Source organism: Theropithecus gelada, chromosome 1 (genome assembly GCF_003255815.1).
Source record: "Theropithecus gelada isolate Dixy chromosome 1, Tgel_1.0, whole genome shotgun sequence".
Taxonomy (NCBI): domain Eukaryota; kingdom Metazoa; phylum Chordata; class Mammalia; order Primates; family Cercopithecidae; genus Theropithecus; species Theropithecus gelada.
This window is the reverse complement of record NC_037668.1, coordinates 197,496,268-197,514,758: the sequence shown is the minus strand read 5'-3', so window position 1 is coordinate 197,514,758 and position 18,491 is coordinate 197,496,268. Positions and strand designations below refer to the sequence as shown.

The following is an 18,491-nucleotide window of genomic DNA, read 5'->3' as shown; positions in this document are numbered from 1 at the left end:
GTAGAGACGGGGTTTCACCGTGTTAGCCAGGATGGTCTCGATCTTCTGACCTCGTGATCCGCCCGTCTCGGCCTCCCAAAGTGCTGGGATTACAGGCTTGAGCCACCGCACCCGGCTCTTTCAGTTATTTCTTAAGTTAAGCCTGGAAATATTGTCATTTAGTTCATGATTTGTAATTTATTCTCATGTTAAGAATCTTTTCATAATGAAAGACTATTAAATGAGGCATTTTTCCAAGTGTGTTATTTCATTTTTTTCTTTGGTTTCTTTTTAACCTATTTAAAGAATATGATTTAGAGAAGATGGTAACTTTGAATTGGCTGGGGATATTAGTATATATAAAATTCACCTTTAGGGCTCATATTGAGATGTGAATCACTTAAAGCTTCCCTGCCCTGTGTTTTTAATTAAATAGACTACTCAGACCATCAGAATTTTTTTTTTTTTTTTTTTTTTTTTTTTGAGATGGAGTCTTGCTGTATCACCGGGCTGGAGTGCAGTGGTATGACCTTGGCTCACTGCAACCTCTGCCTCCCGGGTTCAGGCGATTCCCCTGCCTCAACCTCCCAAGTAGCCAGGACTACACGCGCGTGCCACCATGCCTGGCTAACTTTTTTGTATTTTAGTAGAGATGGAGTTTCACCATGTTGGCCAGGATGGTCTTGATCTCCTGATCTCGTGATCTGTCCGCCTCGGCCTCCCAAAGTGCTGGGATTACAGGCGTGAGCCACTGCGCCCAACCCAGAATTTTTTAAAGATAGTATATGATGTGGTCTGTGTGTGGATTCCTGCTTATTTAGTCATAAGCAGGAATTACAAATTTATTTTGGCCTATGTAGAATTATTATAACTAAATTGAGCTCTGTAGAAAAATTGCCCGAGAAGAACTCTGTTGTGCACCATATCAAAGCAAACCTTTCAAAGCCCCATATCCAAATTATAGCTTCCTTAAATGGGATAAAGGTCTAGTCTAGTCTAGTTAGATAGATATAGGCCATTTGTAGGTTAGAAACAAGTGGAGAGGCCAGGTGTGGTGGCTCATGCCTGTAATCCCAGCACTTTGGGAGGCCGAGGTGAGTGGATCACCCGAGGTCAGGAGTTTGAGACCAGCCTGGACAACATGGTGAAACTCCATTTCTACCAAAATAAATTAGTTGGGCATGGTGGCACGTGCCTGTAATCCCAGCTACTTGGGAGGCTAAGGCAGGAGAACTGCATGAACCCAGTAGGCAGAGGTTGCAGTGAGCCAAGATCATGCCACTGCACTCTAGCCTGGGTGACAGAGTGAGCCTGTGTCTCAGGAAAAAAAAAAAAAAAAAAGAAACAAGTGGAAATATTAAGTTGATGGCCATTTTAGGGGGAACCAAAGAAGAGAAGAGAGAAACATGCACAAGGATCATTACCAGGACAAGAAATAGGTTGGGACTAGAAGACAGATTTATAGCAGGCAGATAAAGTGTCACCAAATTAGATATAAAAATGATCCAGAGTCCAGGACAAAAATACTGTATGTATTGTAGAGGCAGGAACCTCTACGGTTAGAACCAGGTGAACCTTTGTTGGGTCAACTGTAGCTGTTTTTATTGTTCTTCTGTCTCAGAGGAATTAAGCCAGTAGAAGAATAGCCTGTAATCTTTCAGAAGAAAACAAGAATAGGGTTTGTAGTTTGAGGAGATGACAAAGTACAATTTTCCTGTAGCAGTTTGTAATACCTTGTTGAATTTTTGTCATCGTTGTTTTTAAAATTCAATCCAAGGTATTTATTGTATTCAGTTTTCAGTTTGGCTCATGTTGACAAAAGCTAATTCTCCAAGCGTTTATCTACATTTACAAATTGTGTATGTTTGTGTATATCTTTTTAAAGGGTGTAATATGTGTGTATGTTAACTGCTTTAATATTTCAAGCTGCTAGCAGAACTGTTACTTAGTCTGGTATGTCTCCTTGAATTTTTTAATTCAATACTTGCTTTTCCTAGTTAATAGCTATGTGGTGACTTCTCTTCCGAGCCTGATTTTGTTTTTAATCTAAGGAGAAAAAAGCCACCATGCAAGCAGCCTTAAAAGCAGATAAATTCTTATTTAAAAAGCACTGGAAACATTGAATAAATGGTTCATGAGATTATCACAACTAAATCTTGATATTTTTCAAGTTTTAGAGCATCATTACATGTACTGAGATCTTGCTGTTTGCCACTTCACCAAGTTGGTTCTGGGATGGAGATTTACGTCCTCATAAAACATTTGGTAACTCAGTAGAGAGGGTTGACACTCCAATGAAATTGATGGTATTTTTCTGCTTTTTTAGCAAAATTTGACATATATGGCCTCTCTCTTGTAGATTTCTTTTGAAGTTTAAAGTGACAAACTTTATGGCTGTATAATAATGCTTTATTTTATATTGCTAAAAGCATTACTGTTATGCTGACTATAAATAAGGTATCTGTACATACCTGAAAACAAAGCACTGTGCCACTGAGCATCACCATTTGTTTGTCAATGAATACTATCCTATTGGTACTGGATAAGTTTCTAGGAAGAACTAACAGTGAGTGATTATGATATTGTGAGTTGTTAAATCTTAACTACCAATTGGGTAAATGAACAAAATGCTTTATAAATAGAAGCCATGGTAACAAGAAATTAGTACCTGGCATTATTGATTTCTGAAACAGTAAACCAAATTTTTTACTCTTAGTATCTGGAGAGGCTGAAAGTTTATTTGGTAGTTTGTGTAATTTCATGCTAGTGTCAGAAATTCTCTGTGCTCCTACCACCAAATCTAACTATTGACATCTCTGTGCATATTTTGTGCCTCCCTTTGATTATAATTAATGAGGTTTTTATGTACCTATTCAAAACCAATTCCTCCTCTGATACACTGGAACTTAACTCTTTTGGTTTACTCAGGGACATCATTCCTGTGGTTTTTCCCTTTTTTTTTTTAAGCATCATCTTTTTCTCTCCTTCAGTTAAACATTCTCCATCAGAATACAGACATGTATATTAGCTCCCAAACTAAAACCACAAACTTCTATTTATTATTATTATCATTTTTTGGTGGGTCTTGCTCTGTTGCCCAGGCTGGAGTGCAATGGTGCAGTCGTGGGTTACTGCAACCTTGACCTCTCTGGCTCAGGCAATCCTCCTACCTCAGCCTCCCAAGGGACCACAGTGTGCATCACTACACCTGCCTAATTTTGATTTTTTGTGGAAACAGGATCTCACTGTGTTGCCCAGGCTGGTTTCAAACTCCTGAGCTCAAAGTGATCCTCTCACCTTGGTCTCCCAAATTGCCGGGATTACAGGCGTGACCCACAGTGCCCTTCCTGCCTTCCCTTGATTCTTTATAACCCCGACAGTGGTTTTCCAATTTATCTGTTCTCCACTAATAGCAAGAGTTGTACAAAGAATATATGTACTTTGTGTCTCTACTTCATCACCTGCCCTTTCTCTTAAACCTGCTGCTATCAGATTTTGGTCCTTATTATTTAGTTAAAATAGCTCTTGTCGAGGTCATCAATGACTTCCATTGTACAAAATCCAGTGATTAGCCCTTAGTATCTTTTTTAGTATACTGGCAGCATTTGACACAACTGCTTACTCCATCCTTTTTGACACAATTTCATGACTTAGCCTACAGAGCTCTGATCATTCAGTTCTTCAGCTCTCTCTCTCTCTGGCTTTTCCTTCTTACTCTTTCTAGAGGTTCTTTTTCCTCTTAAACATTTGAATGCCTCAAGATTCAGTTCTTAGACCTCTTCTGTGTCATCCCTTACTCTTTAGGGGGCTTAAAGGGACATCCAAATTTATATCTCTGAATTCTAGACTTTTATATTCAGTCCCTACCTAATTTCTCCACTTGGATATCTATTCATTCTTTCCCCCAACACTACTTGTTCCTCCATTGTTCCCTGCCTTGATAAATGGTTACTTGTTTTTCCTGTTCCCTAGGCCAAAAACTTTGGGATCACTCTACATCCAAACTATCAGCAAATTCTACTGCCTTTAAAATGTATTGCCCATTCCTATACACTTGCCCCCTGAGCATTTGCACTTGCTCTTTTCTCCACCTGAAACACTCTTCCTCCAGGTATCCATGTGGTTTACTCGCTTATTTCCTTGAAGTGTTTGTTCAAGTGGTGCCTTATGAGAGAAGCTTTCCTGAGTTGCCACATATAAAATAACCCCTGCCCTGCCGTCACTATTCACCACCCCCTTTACCTTACCCTGTCAATTTAATTCATAGCAGTTATCCCCACACGACACAAACACGTATGTTCAGCATCACGTGTGCCTGTGTATTTGCAAATGTCTGTTTTTCTCTCAGAACATTAACTCCTTAAGAATAGGGACTGTTTTGTTCAATATTTTATTTATCCCTAGAGCCTAAAACAATGCCTCATACATAGACGACATTCAGGAAATATCTCTTTGCAGAATTTAGTGTTATTTTTCTACTTTTCATCTGTGATCATTTCAGATAAAGGTCAAGGAAATATTATGTAAATATTTTTGAACTTGAAAAAATTTTTAAGAATGACAATTCTAACATGAAATATTTAGCTGAAGAATATATAACTTTCACTTTCTTAGAGCTCTTCTCAATAAATTCCAAGTTGTTTCTAAATGCATAACGTTTTATCATTTTAATTGAATTTTATTTGATTGAAGTTAATGAAGCAACTTAAATTTTTGTTTATAAATCAGATGACTTAACTGATTTTTTTCAATTTTTGTTTCTTTCCTAGTATCATTTTGTTGTATGTTCATTTTGAAATCTTTTGCTTATGGAGGACTTTTTATTTCCATTTGGTTTAATTACTTAAATATTCCTAGAGAAATATATGTATCTAATTCGTTGTAGTTAAATAGAAGCATTTGGTTGTGTATGTATGGTTTGTCTCATAATTTAATGACCAGTAATTTCTTCTTTATCAGTAATTTGTTTATAGTATTCCTCTATGAGACATATGTTTTGTTTATATCCTTCCTCTTTTAAAATGTATAATCAAATTCTTATTATTTTCTATTTTATTACTATCTTTTCACCTTTCTTTTCCTATTTGTGTCAGAATTTTTAAGGGGCCCTGAGATAGCTTTGCTTCGTAAGCGCCTGCAACAACTGAGGCTTAAGAAGGCTGAGCAGCAGAGGCAGCAAGAGCTAGCTGCACATACCCAGCAACAGCCTTCCACTTCTGATCAGTCTTCTCATGAGGGCTCTTCACAGGACCCTCATGCTTCAGGTTATTAATGTCAAGTGTCCTTAAGCAGCTGATAGAATTGTTTTTTAATACTGCTACTGTGTAATAAGGTGCTTCCCTTTTCCCGTTCAAAACGAGAGCTAATGCGCTTGCAGCTTACCCCTCCCTTCCTTGCATATGGTGGTATTCAACATCACGTGTTAGGGGTACAGATTGGCAGCAGCATTTGCCAGAGAGATGAATATAAAATGATTTTAAAAGTTGTAATATATTTGGAGAGGGGCAGATATTTATTACTTTTAGAGCTGATGAGCTCTTTTTGAATAATTAGTGAATTTAGAGCCTGCATCAATTTTTCTATTGAAAGTTCTCGTATGCTGAAATGAATCTATGCTTTATGGCTCCTAGCTCTTCTTCTTCTTCCTCTTTGAATGTTAGCCAATATCCCTAAAACCTAGTAATGCTAGATTTTAGAATTATAGTATTATTTGGCCATACTAGCGTGCTAACTAAATTATTTCCTTCTGTTGTTATTTGAAAAATTTCAATATTTGCTTTCTTATTCCTCTATACATAATCAAAAAATCAACATATTTAGGGCAGCAACAGTACTCCACAGTCTCATGTTCTTAGTATGCTATAAAACTGTGATAACACAGTAAAAATTGTCGCTCTTTTTTTCTCACTGAGTGTTTTAATGCCCTGTCATCTTATGACCAGAAAGTTCATGATGCTTAATAAACATTTGTTAAAAAAATTAATGAAAGATGTATTAATAGCACAAAATAATTTGTCAACTTAGTTATTTCAAGATGGGTAATAGATACTGTAAATCCTGTAGTATTATATGAATATTATAGTAGGTGTAGTAAGTTATTTAGGAACAAGAATGTCTAGGTTCTCATACTAATGAGTTTATAATGCTTTGTTTGATATGCTTTGTTCTGCTACCCTAAAGAGTGATGAGTTTGGGCTTTGAGAGTTCTAATTTGATTATTTGGAACTAATTTATATATTGGTAGAATTGGACAACCTCCACTTTATAATTATCTTTTCTAGTAAGTGCTATGATAACAAAAGCATGTTTTATAATATGTGGTAAAATTAAATAAATAAATTTAAGTCATTGTAATATAGATATGATGTTTGGGATAAATCATAAACTTGATTTTTAATTTAGCATTATATTAGTGGAGTATCAGGCAGAGGCCTCTGATTTTTTTTTTCCTATGGGGAAATATTTTCCTATACTTTAACAATTAACAAGAAAATTTGATCAGATTACAATAATGACATTTAATAAAATATTTTGATTTTTTTTGCTGTATATAAACCTCTAGCAAACATATTTTGAAGGTTAAAAAATCATGAAACCTAAAAATAAATAAAAAGAAAAATAAAATGTCCCTACGTATATAATTATTTTTAAAATACTAAAATTTAGCTGATTACAACTTAGTATTAAAATGATCTTGAGTATAAAACAAAACTGTCTAACAGGAAAGAAGTATACATTGTAGATGTTGGAAAAATATTTTGAGATTCACTAATCTTTTGTAACTAGTTCACGAATTTAAATTGAAGCAAGCCCTTTTTAGAATCAGAGAGCTTTAGAGTGAGTGTATGGTTTCTGTGAAGTTAGATGCTGTCTTTCCAACGCTAAGTGTTATTCTATTTAAATATCTAGTTTGGCAACAATAGAAAGTAAATTTATGAAATTCAACAGGAGGATAGATTTTAATTGAGTAATAATTACAAAATTTTATCTTATATGTAATAATTAAATGCAATTTTGTATATGGACATTAATTGATTCATTCTTTTATGATAGATGTTACTGTCTAGCCATACAGAAAGCACCAAAATTAACCTCCTAGATGTTAATTTATTAATAATAGAAGAATATGCATTTATCATATGTAAGAAGCATAGTTTTCCATTATACTTTGGTATCTTTAGAGTATCAGTTAGTGGTGATAGTGCCAGTAAAACATATTTCTGTTGTCTTCTCACCTATATAAGTGTTTTAGCTGTAAGATGTTCAAAGGAAACATTACTATGATTTGGAAACCAGGAAATTTTTTAAAGTATAGAAAGAATTTTTGAATTACATTGTTTGGTAGCCATTTTATTCTCTTTTCAAAATATATAGAACTCATGGAAATATTTTGTGAAATCGGTAAACCTAATTTCTTTAGGAAAGTGAGATCAAACCTTGAAACCACTTTGTAGAAATAATCACCTACATTTTTAGTGGGATCAACTGGGAAGGGGCCTGATGCTGGTTTAGGATAATCCCAGATGGAATATTATCTATTTAGTTGCTGATATTTCTTGGCAGTTGAAGACTAAAACACCATTCTAAGGCACCAAATGATACCACCTTAAGTTTCAAACTGTTTAAAATGAGCTGTATAAAATAGGTGTTAGAAGATGTTAAACAGTGGTTTTTTATTTCGTTTTGATTGTTTACTCTTTGCCATCAGTCTTATGTGGAAGTTCCAATATAAATTTTATATACTTAGACAAGTATATAAAAGACTTAGAAAGTATATAAAAGTAGCACTGTTGGGACTTAAACATGAAACAAGATAAGGAGCGACTACCCACCTGCTTGCTCCTCCTGCTATCCCTAAAGCTCCCCTGCTACCTTTTTCCTCTGAAGCCCAGTTTGCAAATCAGTGCTTTAAAAGAATTTTTGACACCTATAAATGATAATTCTTTAGAACTAATTTCCAAAATATACGATTTTTAAAAATTAGAATATATCATTTAAAAATATTTTTACTTAAGTTAGTTTTTTTGAAAGTATATCTTTTCTAGACTAATAGGAAATACACCACAACTCATTTAGGAAATACACCATAACTTGTTTTCTAGACTTTTAGGAAATATACAGTAACTTGTAAAATCCTTAACGATTTTTTTTTTTTAACCAAAAAGAAATGAATTTGCCTTTATCACATCAGTGCCAGGGAATTAGATTGGCTGAACTCTTGTCCCTGGCTCTATGACTAGATGACCTTGGGCAGGTCGTTTGGCTGCTTTATGCCTCAGTTTCCCAATTATTGATTTATTTAGTGTAGCTTGCTGTAATTTACAGAGACCATGTAAGGATGGGTTACACAATGCAGTATATATAAAGTTATCTACCTAAGGAGAGCAGTACACATAATAATATACTATCTTCTTTTTTTTTTTTTTTTTTTTGAGATGGAGTCTCGCTCTGTCGTCCAGACTGGAGTGCAGTGGTGCTATCTCGGCTCACGGCAACCTCCACCTCCTTGGTTCAAGTAATTCTCCTGCCTCAGCCTCCCGAGTGGCTGGGATTACAGGCACTTGCCACTATGCCCGGCTAATGTTTTGTATTTTTAGTAGAGATGGGGTTTCACTGTGTCAGCCAGGATGGTCTTGATCTCCTGACCTCGTGATCCACCCGCCTCAGCCTCCCAAAGTGCTGGGATTACAGGCGTGAACCACCACGCCCAGCCAATAATGTACTATCTTAATTGTAGTATGTTGTTTACTACTTAAAAATGTCATATAAAGGCCCCATAAGGTTGATAGCATTCAGGGTTTTGAATGAGCTATATGTACATTTATCAGATGAATGCCCCAAACAGGTGTGGCAGAGGCATTCAGCATATGGCTGATTTTAAGCCCAACTCTTTTTTTCCATTTCAGGTCCCCTGAAGTCATGGGTTGCTGGCTCCTGCTCAGAGTGACAGCACCCTGTGGAGTCTGCTGGTACTGACCTAACCACCACAGAGCCCCACTGGAGCATGGAGCCAGCCTAGAGAGGGTCAGGTAGGAACTGTTTTTTCACTTTATGGCACGGTTTTACCAATTGGAAAAAAGTAATTTTTATACCCCAAAAGGGTATAAAACATTGGTGATTGTTTTTGAAAAAGGGCTTTTTAAAACTGAGCCATATTGGAAAAAATCAGCACTTACCCGATCCTGTGCAAGCAGGCTCTATACAACATCAGATTTCCCAGTGTCCATAATGACAGTCACATGGAAGCACCTCTCAGACGGATGCATTGGATCTATGTGTTTGATGTTTATAAATAGTTAATAAATTAGATATGATGTTAGTCTAGTTCTGCCAGCACTCCTTAACTACCTTGAATGACAGAGTCCAAAGCAAAACAGGGATGAGTCTTTTGGAACTTTAAACATAATAATATGCTCCAGATGTTTCAGAACAGCTTTGTACCTACCATTACTTTTCATTCAGTATCATATGTCTGAAAAATAGTCAAGTAATGAGTAAATGACCCATTCCTATGTGCTGTCTAAATATTTTACATGATATTACATCTTCAGAAGAACACTATGTAGTGGATATTGTGATTATCCTCATTTTACAGATGGAGAAACTGAGACTTAGACAAGTTAAATGACCTGCCCAGGGTTACAATATTACTGAGTAGAAAAACCACATTTGAACCCAGGAAGCGTGGCCAAAGAATCTTTGTGATTTACCTGTTAGACTATAATTGTCTTATTTTTCTACAGTTGAGAAAATTCTGGTGTCAGGGGGCTAAAGAATTTTCTCAAGACCAAACCACACATTTTTTGGAACTACATGAGACATGCTGAGCTTAGTACTGAATGAGCTTTTGCTTAAAGTTTATCTTTACCTTAAAAAAATTTACAATGCTAAACACTTCAAATAAGCTGACCAACCATATTACATGTTACAATAAACTACCATTGGACCATATATTCAGGTTTTGATTTTGTAATTGTATTCTCTAGAAGGTATTTCCCAGAGAGGTAGAGTAGAATATGCCAATAACTGAAGCAGTCAGCTTAAACTAGTAATTACTTTTTTAAATATTAGCTATTCTAGTGGTTATTATGTTAATATTTGAAAGTATTTATGTAAGATAGGAGTTATAGGTATTGTATTTATGAATAGTGGTTAAAAAAACATGTCACTTAAAATGTTCATGTGATAGGAAAGTAATCCTTCCCAAAGGAGTTGTGTGTTCCCAGGATTACAAATAGAATGAAAGCAGTGAACAGGAAGGATTTCTTCACAAAATTAATCTTCAAGATGGGAGGAACAGCAAATGCCTCAGAAATACACAATATCTATGGCATACTAAAACCAAAAAGGAAACCCTTTTAGTTTAATACTTTGTCTTAACATAGCTTTAATATTTTAAATACTTCAAGAGTTTGAAAATACAGTTTTGTAGAGATGGCAGCATTCTAGATCCTTCATTAATAGTTTTTTTTTTTTCCCGTGACTTGCTCTTTCTTAAATTTTATTAAAAATAAGATGCATTTTATCTCAACAAGATTTGTACATTTCATGGTATTTTTTAGAAAAATTAAATATTTGAAGATAAAATTTATTGGAGAGTTTATAATTTTCTTACAGCTCTTAATTGTTAAATGAGGGCGCAATGAAATGTATAAGAAATCCAAATGGATGAAAAATATTTTTCACAGATTTTTAGGAGAGTTTTCCAATATTTATTTCGCTGTAAGTCACATTTTTCTTGTTTTTTTAAAGAGTTTAATTTTTTTTCCTAAAGACCAATTTATCTGTTCTTTAAAAACAGCATTGATGGTAGTGTTGAATCCAACTGTGAAACATAAATGAGAAGTCATCTTAAAGTAAAGCATGACTAGATTAGGGAACTGATTGGAATGCTATCGTTCCCACTTTCTTTTTTGTGTACTATAGATTTGTTTAACTGTTCTGATGAAAAAGAGGTGATAAGTAAGGATAAGTAAAAGCTATTATTCAAATAATGATCATGTTTTGTCCAAATCTAGTAAGAGAAATACGTGAACAAACTGGTGATACTAGAAGATGGAAGATTTAAAGTTGATTCAAATGGTACCACTAGCAGGATTCAGACTTTTAAATGTACAAATGCAAGCAATCAAATCCTATAAAATCAATGTGAATCCAGGATATATTGGAAAACTCTTAGCTATTCAGCTAAGGACAATCTTAAAATACCTACTTTTTGGGGGAAAAATGCCATTATGAGCAGAAACTGGTGTTGGCCAAAAGTGTTTTGTTAACATTTGCTAAGAACTAGAGCACAGGATATTAGAAACTGGGAATTATACTTACTGGTTAGGGAGAGTTGTGCTTATTACCTATGTTTCTCTTTTACTGTAGCCCTGTTGGAACACAGAATGGGCCACCTCCTTCTGTTCCCCAGTGTCTTGCTTAGGTTTCTAGATCCCCAGGCTGATTAGAGAGTGAGGAGAAGCTTGGGCCTAAAAAAGTTGCTAATTATTGTCAGAATCAAGTTTAGAATTAAAACTTACTAACTTCTGATGAGTGCTCTTTCCATTTTATTATGCTGCCTGCCTTAATACCAGTGTTTTTCAAACAGTAGAAACCACTTATAAAATAAATTCTTACATAGAAACCCAGCGTATTAAAAAGATAAGAACAAAGCTGTTCTATTTGAAGCCAAGGTAGAAAGTGTAAAGCCCAGATCATTAAGCCTTCTCCTTGTCTCCCTTTTACTTTCCCCACCAGGTAACTCTAAAGAAACTTGAGCCTTTACATAGTATAGTTTTAATATGCACAATATACTGTAGAGTTTTTAAAGTCATGCACGTTTCTGTAATGGTAATTACCTCATTGAATATTTTTCCTATAAACCATTTTCTCTGTATAAATCTTGATGTTAGCTCCTTGTTCAGCCCACAGTAAAACAAACAACATCTCTCAAAGTATAGTGAGCATTTCATTTCATGCTTCGAATCCTCCAAGGCAGGATGAAAACCATCTTAAGGAGCTGGAGAGGGAGTTTGAGAAGGGCAAGGAGTCGTGTGTGTAGTGAACTAGATACCCCATTTCTAATTTATCTACCTTGCACCTTGTGCCTCTGCTGTATGAATTTGATAAAAGATGTATGCATGGAAATAGAAGAATAGTTTCTCAAGTCATTCTCAAAGTTACTAAATGCTTGTCTGGAATAACATCTTAAGCACATGGCCCTGCTTACTCACTGCTTGGGAATCACACCACATTACTTACTTCTATTCCCCAGCCTTATACATTTGTTTCTTAAGCTTAGAGATGATCATGACATTGCTGTGCAGTTTTCTGCTGCTTACTTTTAAGTTGAAATCTCATTTTTGTTTCAGATTCTCCTTCTTCTGTGGTTAACAAACAGCTCGGATCCATGTCACTTGATGAGCAACAGGGTGCGTGCAACAGGAGATGCGCTATGCCCATCCATCCATAGCTTTATTGCAATGCATAAACTAAGCTTTCTCACACCTTTCATAGCATTTCATTTTGATTATAGTCTTACAGTCAGTATTTTGTGGACTAAATTACAGTAGGTGGTATTGTACACAAAAGGTCTTTTTGGCCTACACAAATTATTTTCTACGTAAGTTAATTTCTACCTTTGGCCCTTGATGCCAACTTTGAACTCTCTCCCTATAACAAAATTGTAATGGACATAAACTATATCCATTTTTAAAATTCTAGGTATCTGTCATAAAATTGTGTAGAACTTTGGGTGTGAGGTCAACACTACCTTGTTGCTTATGTAGGATAAGTTATTTAAACACAGTAATATTCTATATTACTAGATTGCTTTAGTAATGATTCTTGGTTTTATGTCTCACTTATCTGGTAGCCAGATTCCTGATAGCTTTAACTAAAGAACATGGTTACAAACCCAGAGGTAAGCTCAAAAGCTATCAATCAGAAGCTCCCATTTCCACTTGTACTTTTCAATGTGGGAAAGGTATAAAATCAATCTCCAAGCCTTGAATAGAGCCTCATGAAATAAACAGGTTACTTATTTATCAGGCTTTATTACTAGCAGATGAAATACAGCACAGAGAAGGATTAGTACAGGAAGACATTCTGACATGAAGGGACATCTGAAAAGGTTGGAGATAGGAAGACTATTTAAAAACTAAAAAGGCTATTTAGTGTTAGCGCAAATGTTTTACTGTCTCACCTCAGATTTAATGAAGTATTTTAAATATATTGTGACAAAGTATGATAAGTAATGGTAGTTAAGTCTTTAAGAATAACTTAACACGATATTCACTTTCTCTATTTAAAAAGGCAGATTGCTGGACGTGGTAGCATACCCCTGTAATCCCAGCTACTTGGGAAGCTGGGGCGGGAGGATCGCTTGAGCCCGGAAGTTTGAGACCAGCCTGGTCAATATAGTGAGACCCCGTCTCTTAAAAAAAAAAAAAAACTAATTAGCTGGGTGTGGTGGTGCATGCCTGTAGTCCCAGCTAATAGGGAGGCTGAGGTAGGAGGATTGCTTGAGCACAGGAGTTCAAGGATCCAGTGAGCTGTGATTGTACCACTGCACTCCAGCCTGGGTGACAGAGTGAGACCCCCATCTCTTTTAAAAAAAAAAAAAAAAAAAGCTAAATGATTGCACTTACATATTTTACAAATGTTCCTTTCAAAAACATTTTTTTAAAATTAGCACTAAAGCCATAAGATTTGGTTGACTGAAAGTTTACATTTTAGATGACTCATGTCAATAGTAATGCAGACATTAAATATTGCTGTAGAACTTATTTGGTGTGAAATAGATCTAATTTAAACTATAGTCTTAGAGAAATATTCAGAAACTCATTTTAAAGTGAATTAGAAAACTTCTTTTGTACTTATGATCTTAAATTATTCCTTATGGGGCCAGGCGCAGTGACTCACACCTGTATTCCCAGCACTTTTGGAGGCTGAGGCAGGCAGATCACCTGAGGTCAGGAGTTCGAGACTAACCTGGCCAACATGGTGAAACCCTGTCTCTACTAAAAACAGAAATTAGCGGGACGTGGTGGACCATGCCTGTATTCCCAGCTACTCAGGAGGCTGAGGCAGGAGAATCGCTTGAACCTGAGAGGTGGAGGTTACAGTGAGCCAAGGTTATGCCACTGCACTCCAGCTTGGGCAGCAGAGTGAGACTCTGTATCAAAAAAAAAAAAAGAAAAATTATTCCTTATGAACCTGAGACGAATTTCTGATCTTAAATTACTCCTTATGGACCTGGGATGACCTGTATTACTATAAGGTTTTCTGTTCTTGAGAAAGAATAAATGAATTGGTAAATTAATTTGCAAACTAAGGAATTAAGCATGTTTTATTTTATGTGTTTATTACAGAGATATTAACAACGAAGAATAATTAAGGCAAAACACAACTGTAGCATACTTATATTAGACTACCGTTTATAACTACTGTATAATTAAAGGATTTTTTTTCTAAGGATATATGGATATAAATAATATATCACTATCAGAGATTTTATAGCCAGATTTATATTCTAGTTGATCACATACAATGATTTTCATAGTGTTGAATATTATATTCAATTTAAGTTGATACTTAATTTACATATGATGTGAGATATGAGAGGAAGAGAAAAATTATGATTAACTCCCAAATTTTTTACATCATTGCCTGGGTATGGTAAATGGTAAGGCTATTTACTAGTGTTGAGTAGCTTGGAAGTAGAAATCAGGTGGTTCTTTATCTTTTTGGCTATGTAAAGTATGATATGCATTTTAGTCATGTAAGTAGAGGTGCTATGTAAGAAGTTAGTATTGAGTGGCTTTGGCAGAAGCTGCACCGTAGTAGACTATCAGAAATGTAGCTTTGTATTAAGACCTCTGAGCAGAAATATTCTAATGGTAGAAAATATATCTAATTAATTAAATCCTGAGTTTTTACATACCTTTTTGTTCATCAGCATTACAACTTTTAAAGTACTAAGAACTTCACATTTCAGGCTCCCATTACCTAAAGATAACTTCTAAAAGTGAGTAGAGACTGCCCACCACCATTTGTCTTTCCTAGACTAATGGAATAATCCCTTTACTAGTCTTCTCACATCCACTCAGGCTATAGTCTATTCTCTACCAGCAGCCACAATGAAACTTTAAGATGTAAATATAATCATGTGATTCATCTGCCTAAAACATTGTAATTGCTTCCCATAGCCTTTCAAAAGAACCAAAACCCATACCTTGGCTTACAAAACCTACATGACTTGATTTCTATATCTCTAATTTCGTCTCAGGCCACTATCCCATCATTCACTAAGCTCTTGCCAAATAGACTTACTTTCATTTCTTTTAACACTCTAACCTCCTTTCCCTTTCAGATCCCTTGTACATGCTGTTCACTCTACCAAAACTACTTTTTTGTTGAGCAACTTCTCATTTTTTAAACTCACTGAAATATTACTGTCTCAAAAATAATATAAGTTCACAGTCTCTAGTAGGTCTCCTCTTTTTCTTCCTTTGTGACTTGTTATTTTTCTTCATTGCATTTGTCAAATTTGTAATCATACATTTATTTAGGGGATTGTTTAGTATCTACCTTTCTGCATATTCTCTAAATACTTTCATTTACTATAATTTCCTCTATGACTAAAATCATATGTTAGGTAGTAAATAATATTTGTTAAATGAGTGAGTAAATTAGTTCTTTAAGCAATTAATTATTTAATAGCTGCAGGGATTACTTCAGCTTGGGAGAAATGTGATCAGATTTACATATTGGAAAGATGATTTTGGCAACATTACAAATGATTGATTGGAAGGAGTAAGATTGAAAATTCCAAGAACATGTAAGAGGCCATTGTTATAGTCCACCTAAGAGATTATGAGGCATCCAACCTAAGGCAATAGTGGTGAGAAGTGGGAATGAACAGATTTTAAAAATAGTTGAAAGGTTGAATTCATGGGACTTTGAGACTGATAAGTTAGGAATGAATGAGAGTATGATATCCAGGTGTCTTGATAGGGTGATAATGAACCGTCAGCCAAGATAGAGATTTTAGGAGGAACAGCTGATTTGAGGGGAGAAGAAAGTATGTGAGATTTTTTTAAATGTTCAGTTTGAAGTGTCTTTGGCTATCCACATGGAGAAATCTCATAGATGGCTATATGATGCTGGAAGTCACCAAAGTAGTCTGAGGTAGAGATAAAGATAAGGAATCATCAGTTTATAGATAGCAGTTGAAACCATGGGAGTGGATGAGATTGTTTAGAAAAAGAGGATATTGTGAGAAGAGTGGAGTCTGTATTACAGGGGCAAGTAGAGAAAAAGATCTAGCTAATGAGACCAAACAGGAATGATCAGAGAAGTATGCAGGGCAGAAAGAATGCCATATGCAAAGCCAGGAGAAAAGAAGTGCAAGGAGGGACAGGTTAGTAATGCCTTGTGAAGCAATGATACCAACTCCCAAAAGGTCTGATAAATCATTTTTTAAATTTGGCTGCGTGATTGCTTTGACATTTTAGTCTGAGATATGATGTAGTGGAAGCAGAAGCCAGATAGTAGTGGTTTGAGGAGAACATTTTGGGGGCAAAAGGTAGAGACTTTGGTATGTCTCTTTTCATAAGCTCAATTAAGAATTGAAAGATAGAGCAAGGATAATGTCAGGTATAGGTGGTGGTAGGTTCAAAACTGAGCATGTTTATAGAGTAAATAGATTGTTTGTTCAAGTTGTAAGGGAGAGTGGATTTCCCCAGATACACTTTACAAATTTTCAAAATTATTTTCAAATTTTTTTGAAAAATTTTTCAAAATTTTAACCTTTACCAAGATTCTTGTTCTCAGTTTTACCATGGAGAATGGAAAAAGTAGTACATTTAATAAGTTTCCTTTTTGAATTTATCTCTAATGATTATTTAAGCATATTTAAAATTTTTTTTCATACTTTTAACGAAACGTGAATGCTTTTTAAAAATTGATAGTTCAGTTTTATATTTATGTCGCAAAATATTTCTTCACCATCTTCCAGGTGCCCAAGTGATTTTGTATGTTGTTTAATTTAATTTTCCATAGCATTTTCATAGATTTCTTTGAAATCTATGAAAGGATTACCAAGGACAAAAATGTTACTGATAGGATTACCAAGGACAAAAATGTTACTGATAAAATTTTTAAAAATTTTAATGGACTTGCTTACTGAAGAAAATTTTTTCTTTGAATAATTGTATACACAGTACTTTGCTCGTTGAGTGCAACTAGTGTCTTTGCTTATTTATCCTGAATTTTTAACAAAGTCACAGTTTGACAGAAGTTTATTTAGCCTGAATCTTTATTCATTAATGCAGCTCCATGGTTGTCTTAATAGTTTTACTTTTTTTTAAGAAATGAAATTGTAGGGAAATAAATGTATAACATGTACATTGTTATTAATTGTATCCTGTTATAATAATTTCCAGTGTTCTCCAAATTTGGAGTTGTGTGTAAACGCATTGATGGCCTTTCTGTGCTAATTATGCCTAAAGCGAAATTCTGTTTGAATAAGCACAATAATGTCCATCATGCATCTTGTTTAGTTTGAACAATATATTTTAATGGGTAGTTTTAGTTTTCCTTTTTATCTCTATTATAAGAGGAAAAATTCGTTTCTGACATATTTCTCTTACCTTGCTTATATTATTAAAACTTACAAAATTTTCCACTTAAAAGTATGTAGGCCAGCAATTTCCCCCTTATTTTATTTTAAAAAATAACAACAGCAAAAAGAATCTATAATTGTTCTTTTGAGAACAGTTAACTTTTGAGAGGATACAAGAAAGTTGTTTTGTCTGAGTTTTAGGTTTTGGCCATGATTGAAACAAGTTGCTTTCTCTTTACAGTGATTCCATTAAGTGGAAGTTGACAGTGCCATCAAATTTGAAACTTATGTCTGTAGGCAATTGTGCATCTGAAGGCACTAATTTTCTGTTCTAGATTTAAAGAAATATAAACACTAATTTGTAGGTATGAAAACTATAAATGTTAATTTTCCACTATGTATCATTTTATATAAACTATCTTTGATGTTTGTAAAACATTCATCTATAGGAGACTAGTGGATAATCAAAAACCAGGGAAACAGATTTTACTAATTCTACTAAGATAGATTGAGAAATGGAAAAGTTGGATCTGCCATGCATTAAATATGTATTACCTTAAGATTATATACTGTCACCAAATTGAAATTTCATTTTAGTACTATTATCTAATATTGTTTTAAACTTATATTGATAATTCTAATTTTTATTAAATATCTAGTGATTGAAGCTTGCTCTGTTAATAAGAATATAAGTTCAATATTCACCACACTGGAATACATCCGTAAATAGTATATTTTAAATTCTTGTGAAATAGTAAGTTAGTGAAATAAAATTTCATTCTAAATTCTTTGTATTCCTTAGAACTAGTTATCACTTAGTTATCTGGAATGAAGTAACTGATTTTTTCCTATCCCCAACTACTAGGTCTTGATTGTTCCAGTTAATGATATATTTGATCTT

At 34.6% G+C, this 18,491-nt stretch overlaps 1 protein-coding gene across 13 annotated transcripts in view; it reads left to right on the top strand.

Moving 5' to 3' along the window:
* DCAF6 (DDB1 and CUL4 associated factor 6) overlaps window positions 1-18,491 on the top strand; it is a 141,809-nt gene that overhangs the window by 77,845 nt on the left and 45,473 nt on the right. For 5 of the 13 annotated variants that reach the window (XM_025355911.1, XM_025356080.1, XM_025355993.1 and 2 more), the window contains one exon: window positions 12,336-12,395. The exons of 5 other annotated variants lie outside the window; for them this stretch is intronic. In XM_025355911.1, the coding sequence (XP_025211696.1) occupies window positions 12,336-12,395 (60 nt within the window). Of the gene's footprint in view, window positions 1-5,072; window positions 5,244-12,335; window positions 12,396-18,491 lie in introns of all 13 variants that reach the window. 3 more of the 13 variants (XM_025355682.1, XM_025355513.1, XM_025355594.1) reach the window with 1 other exon arrangement.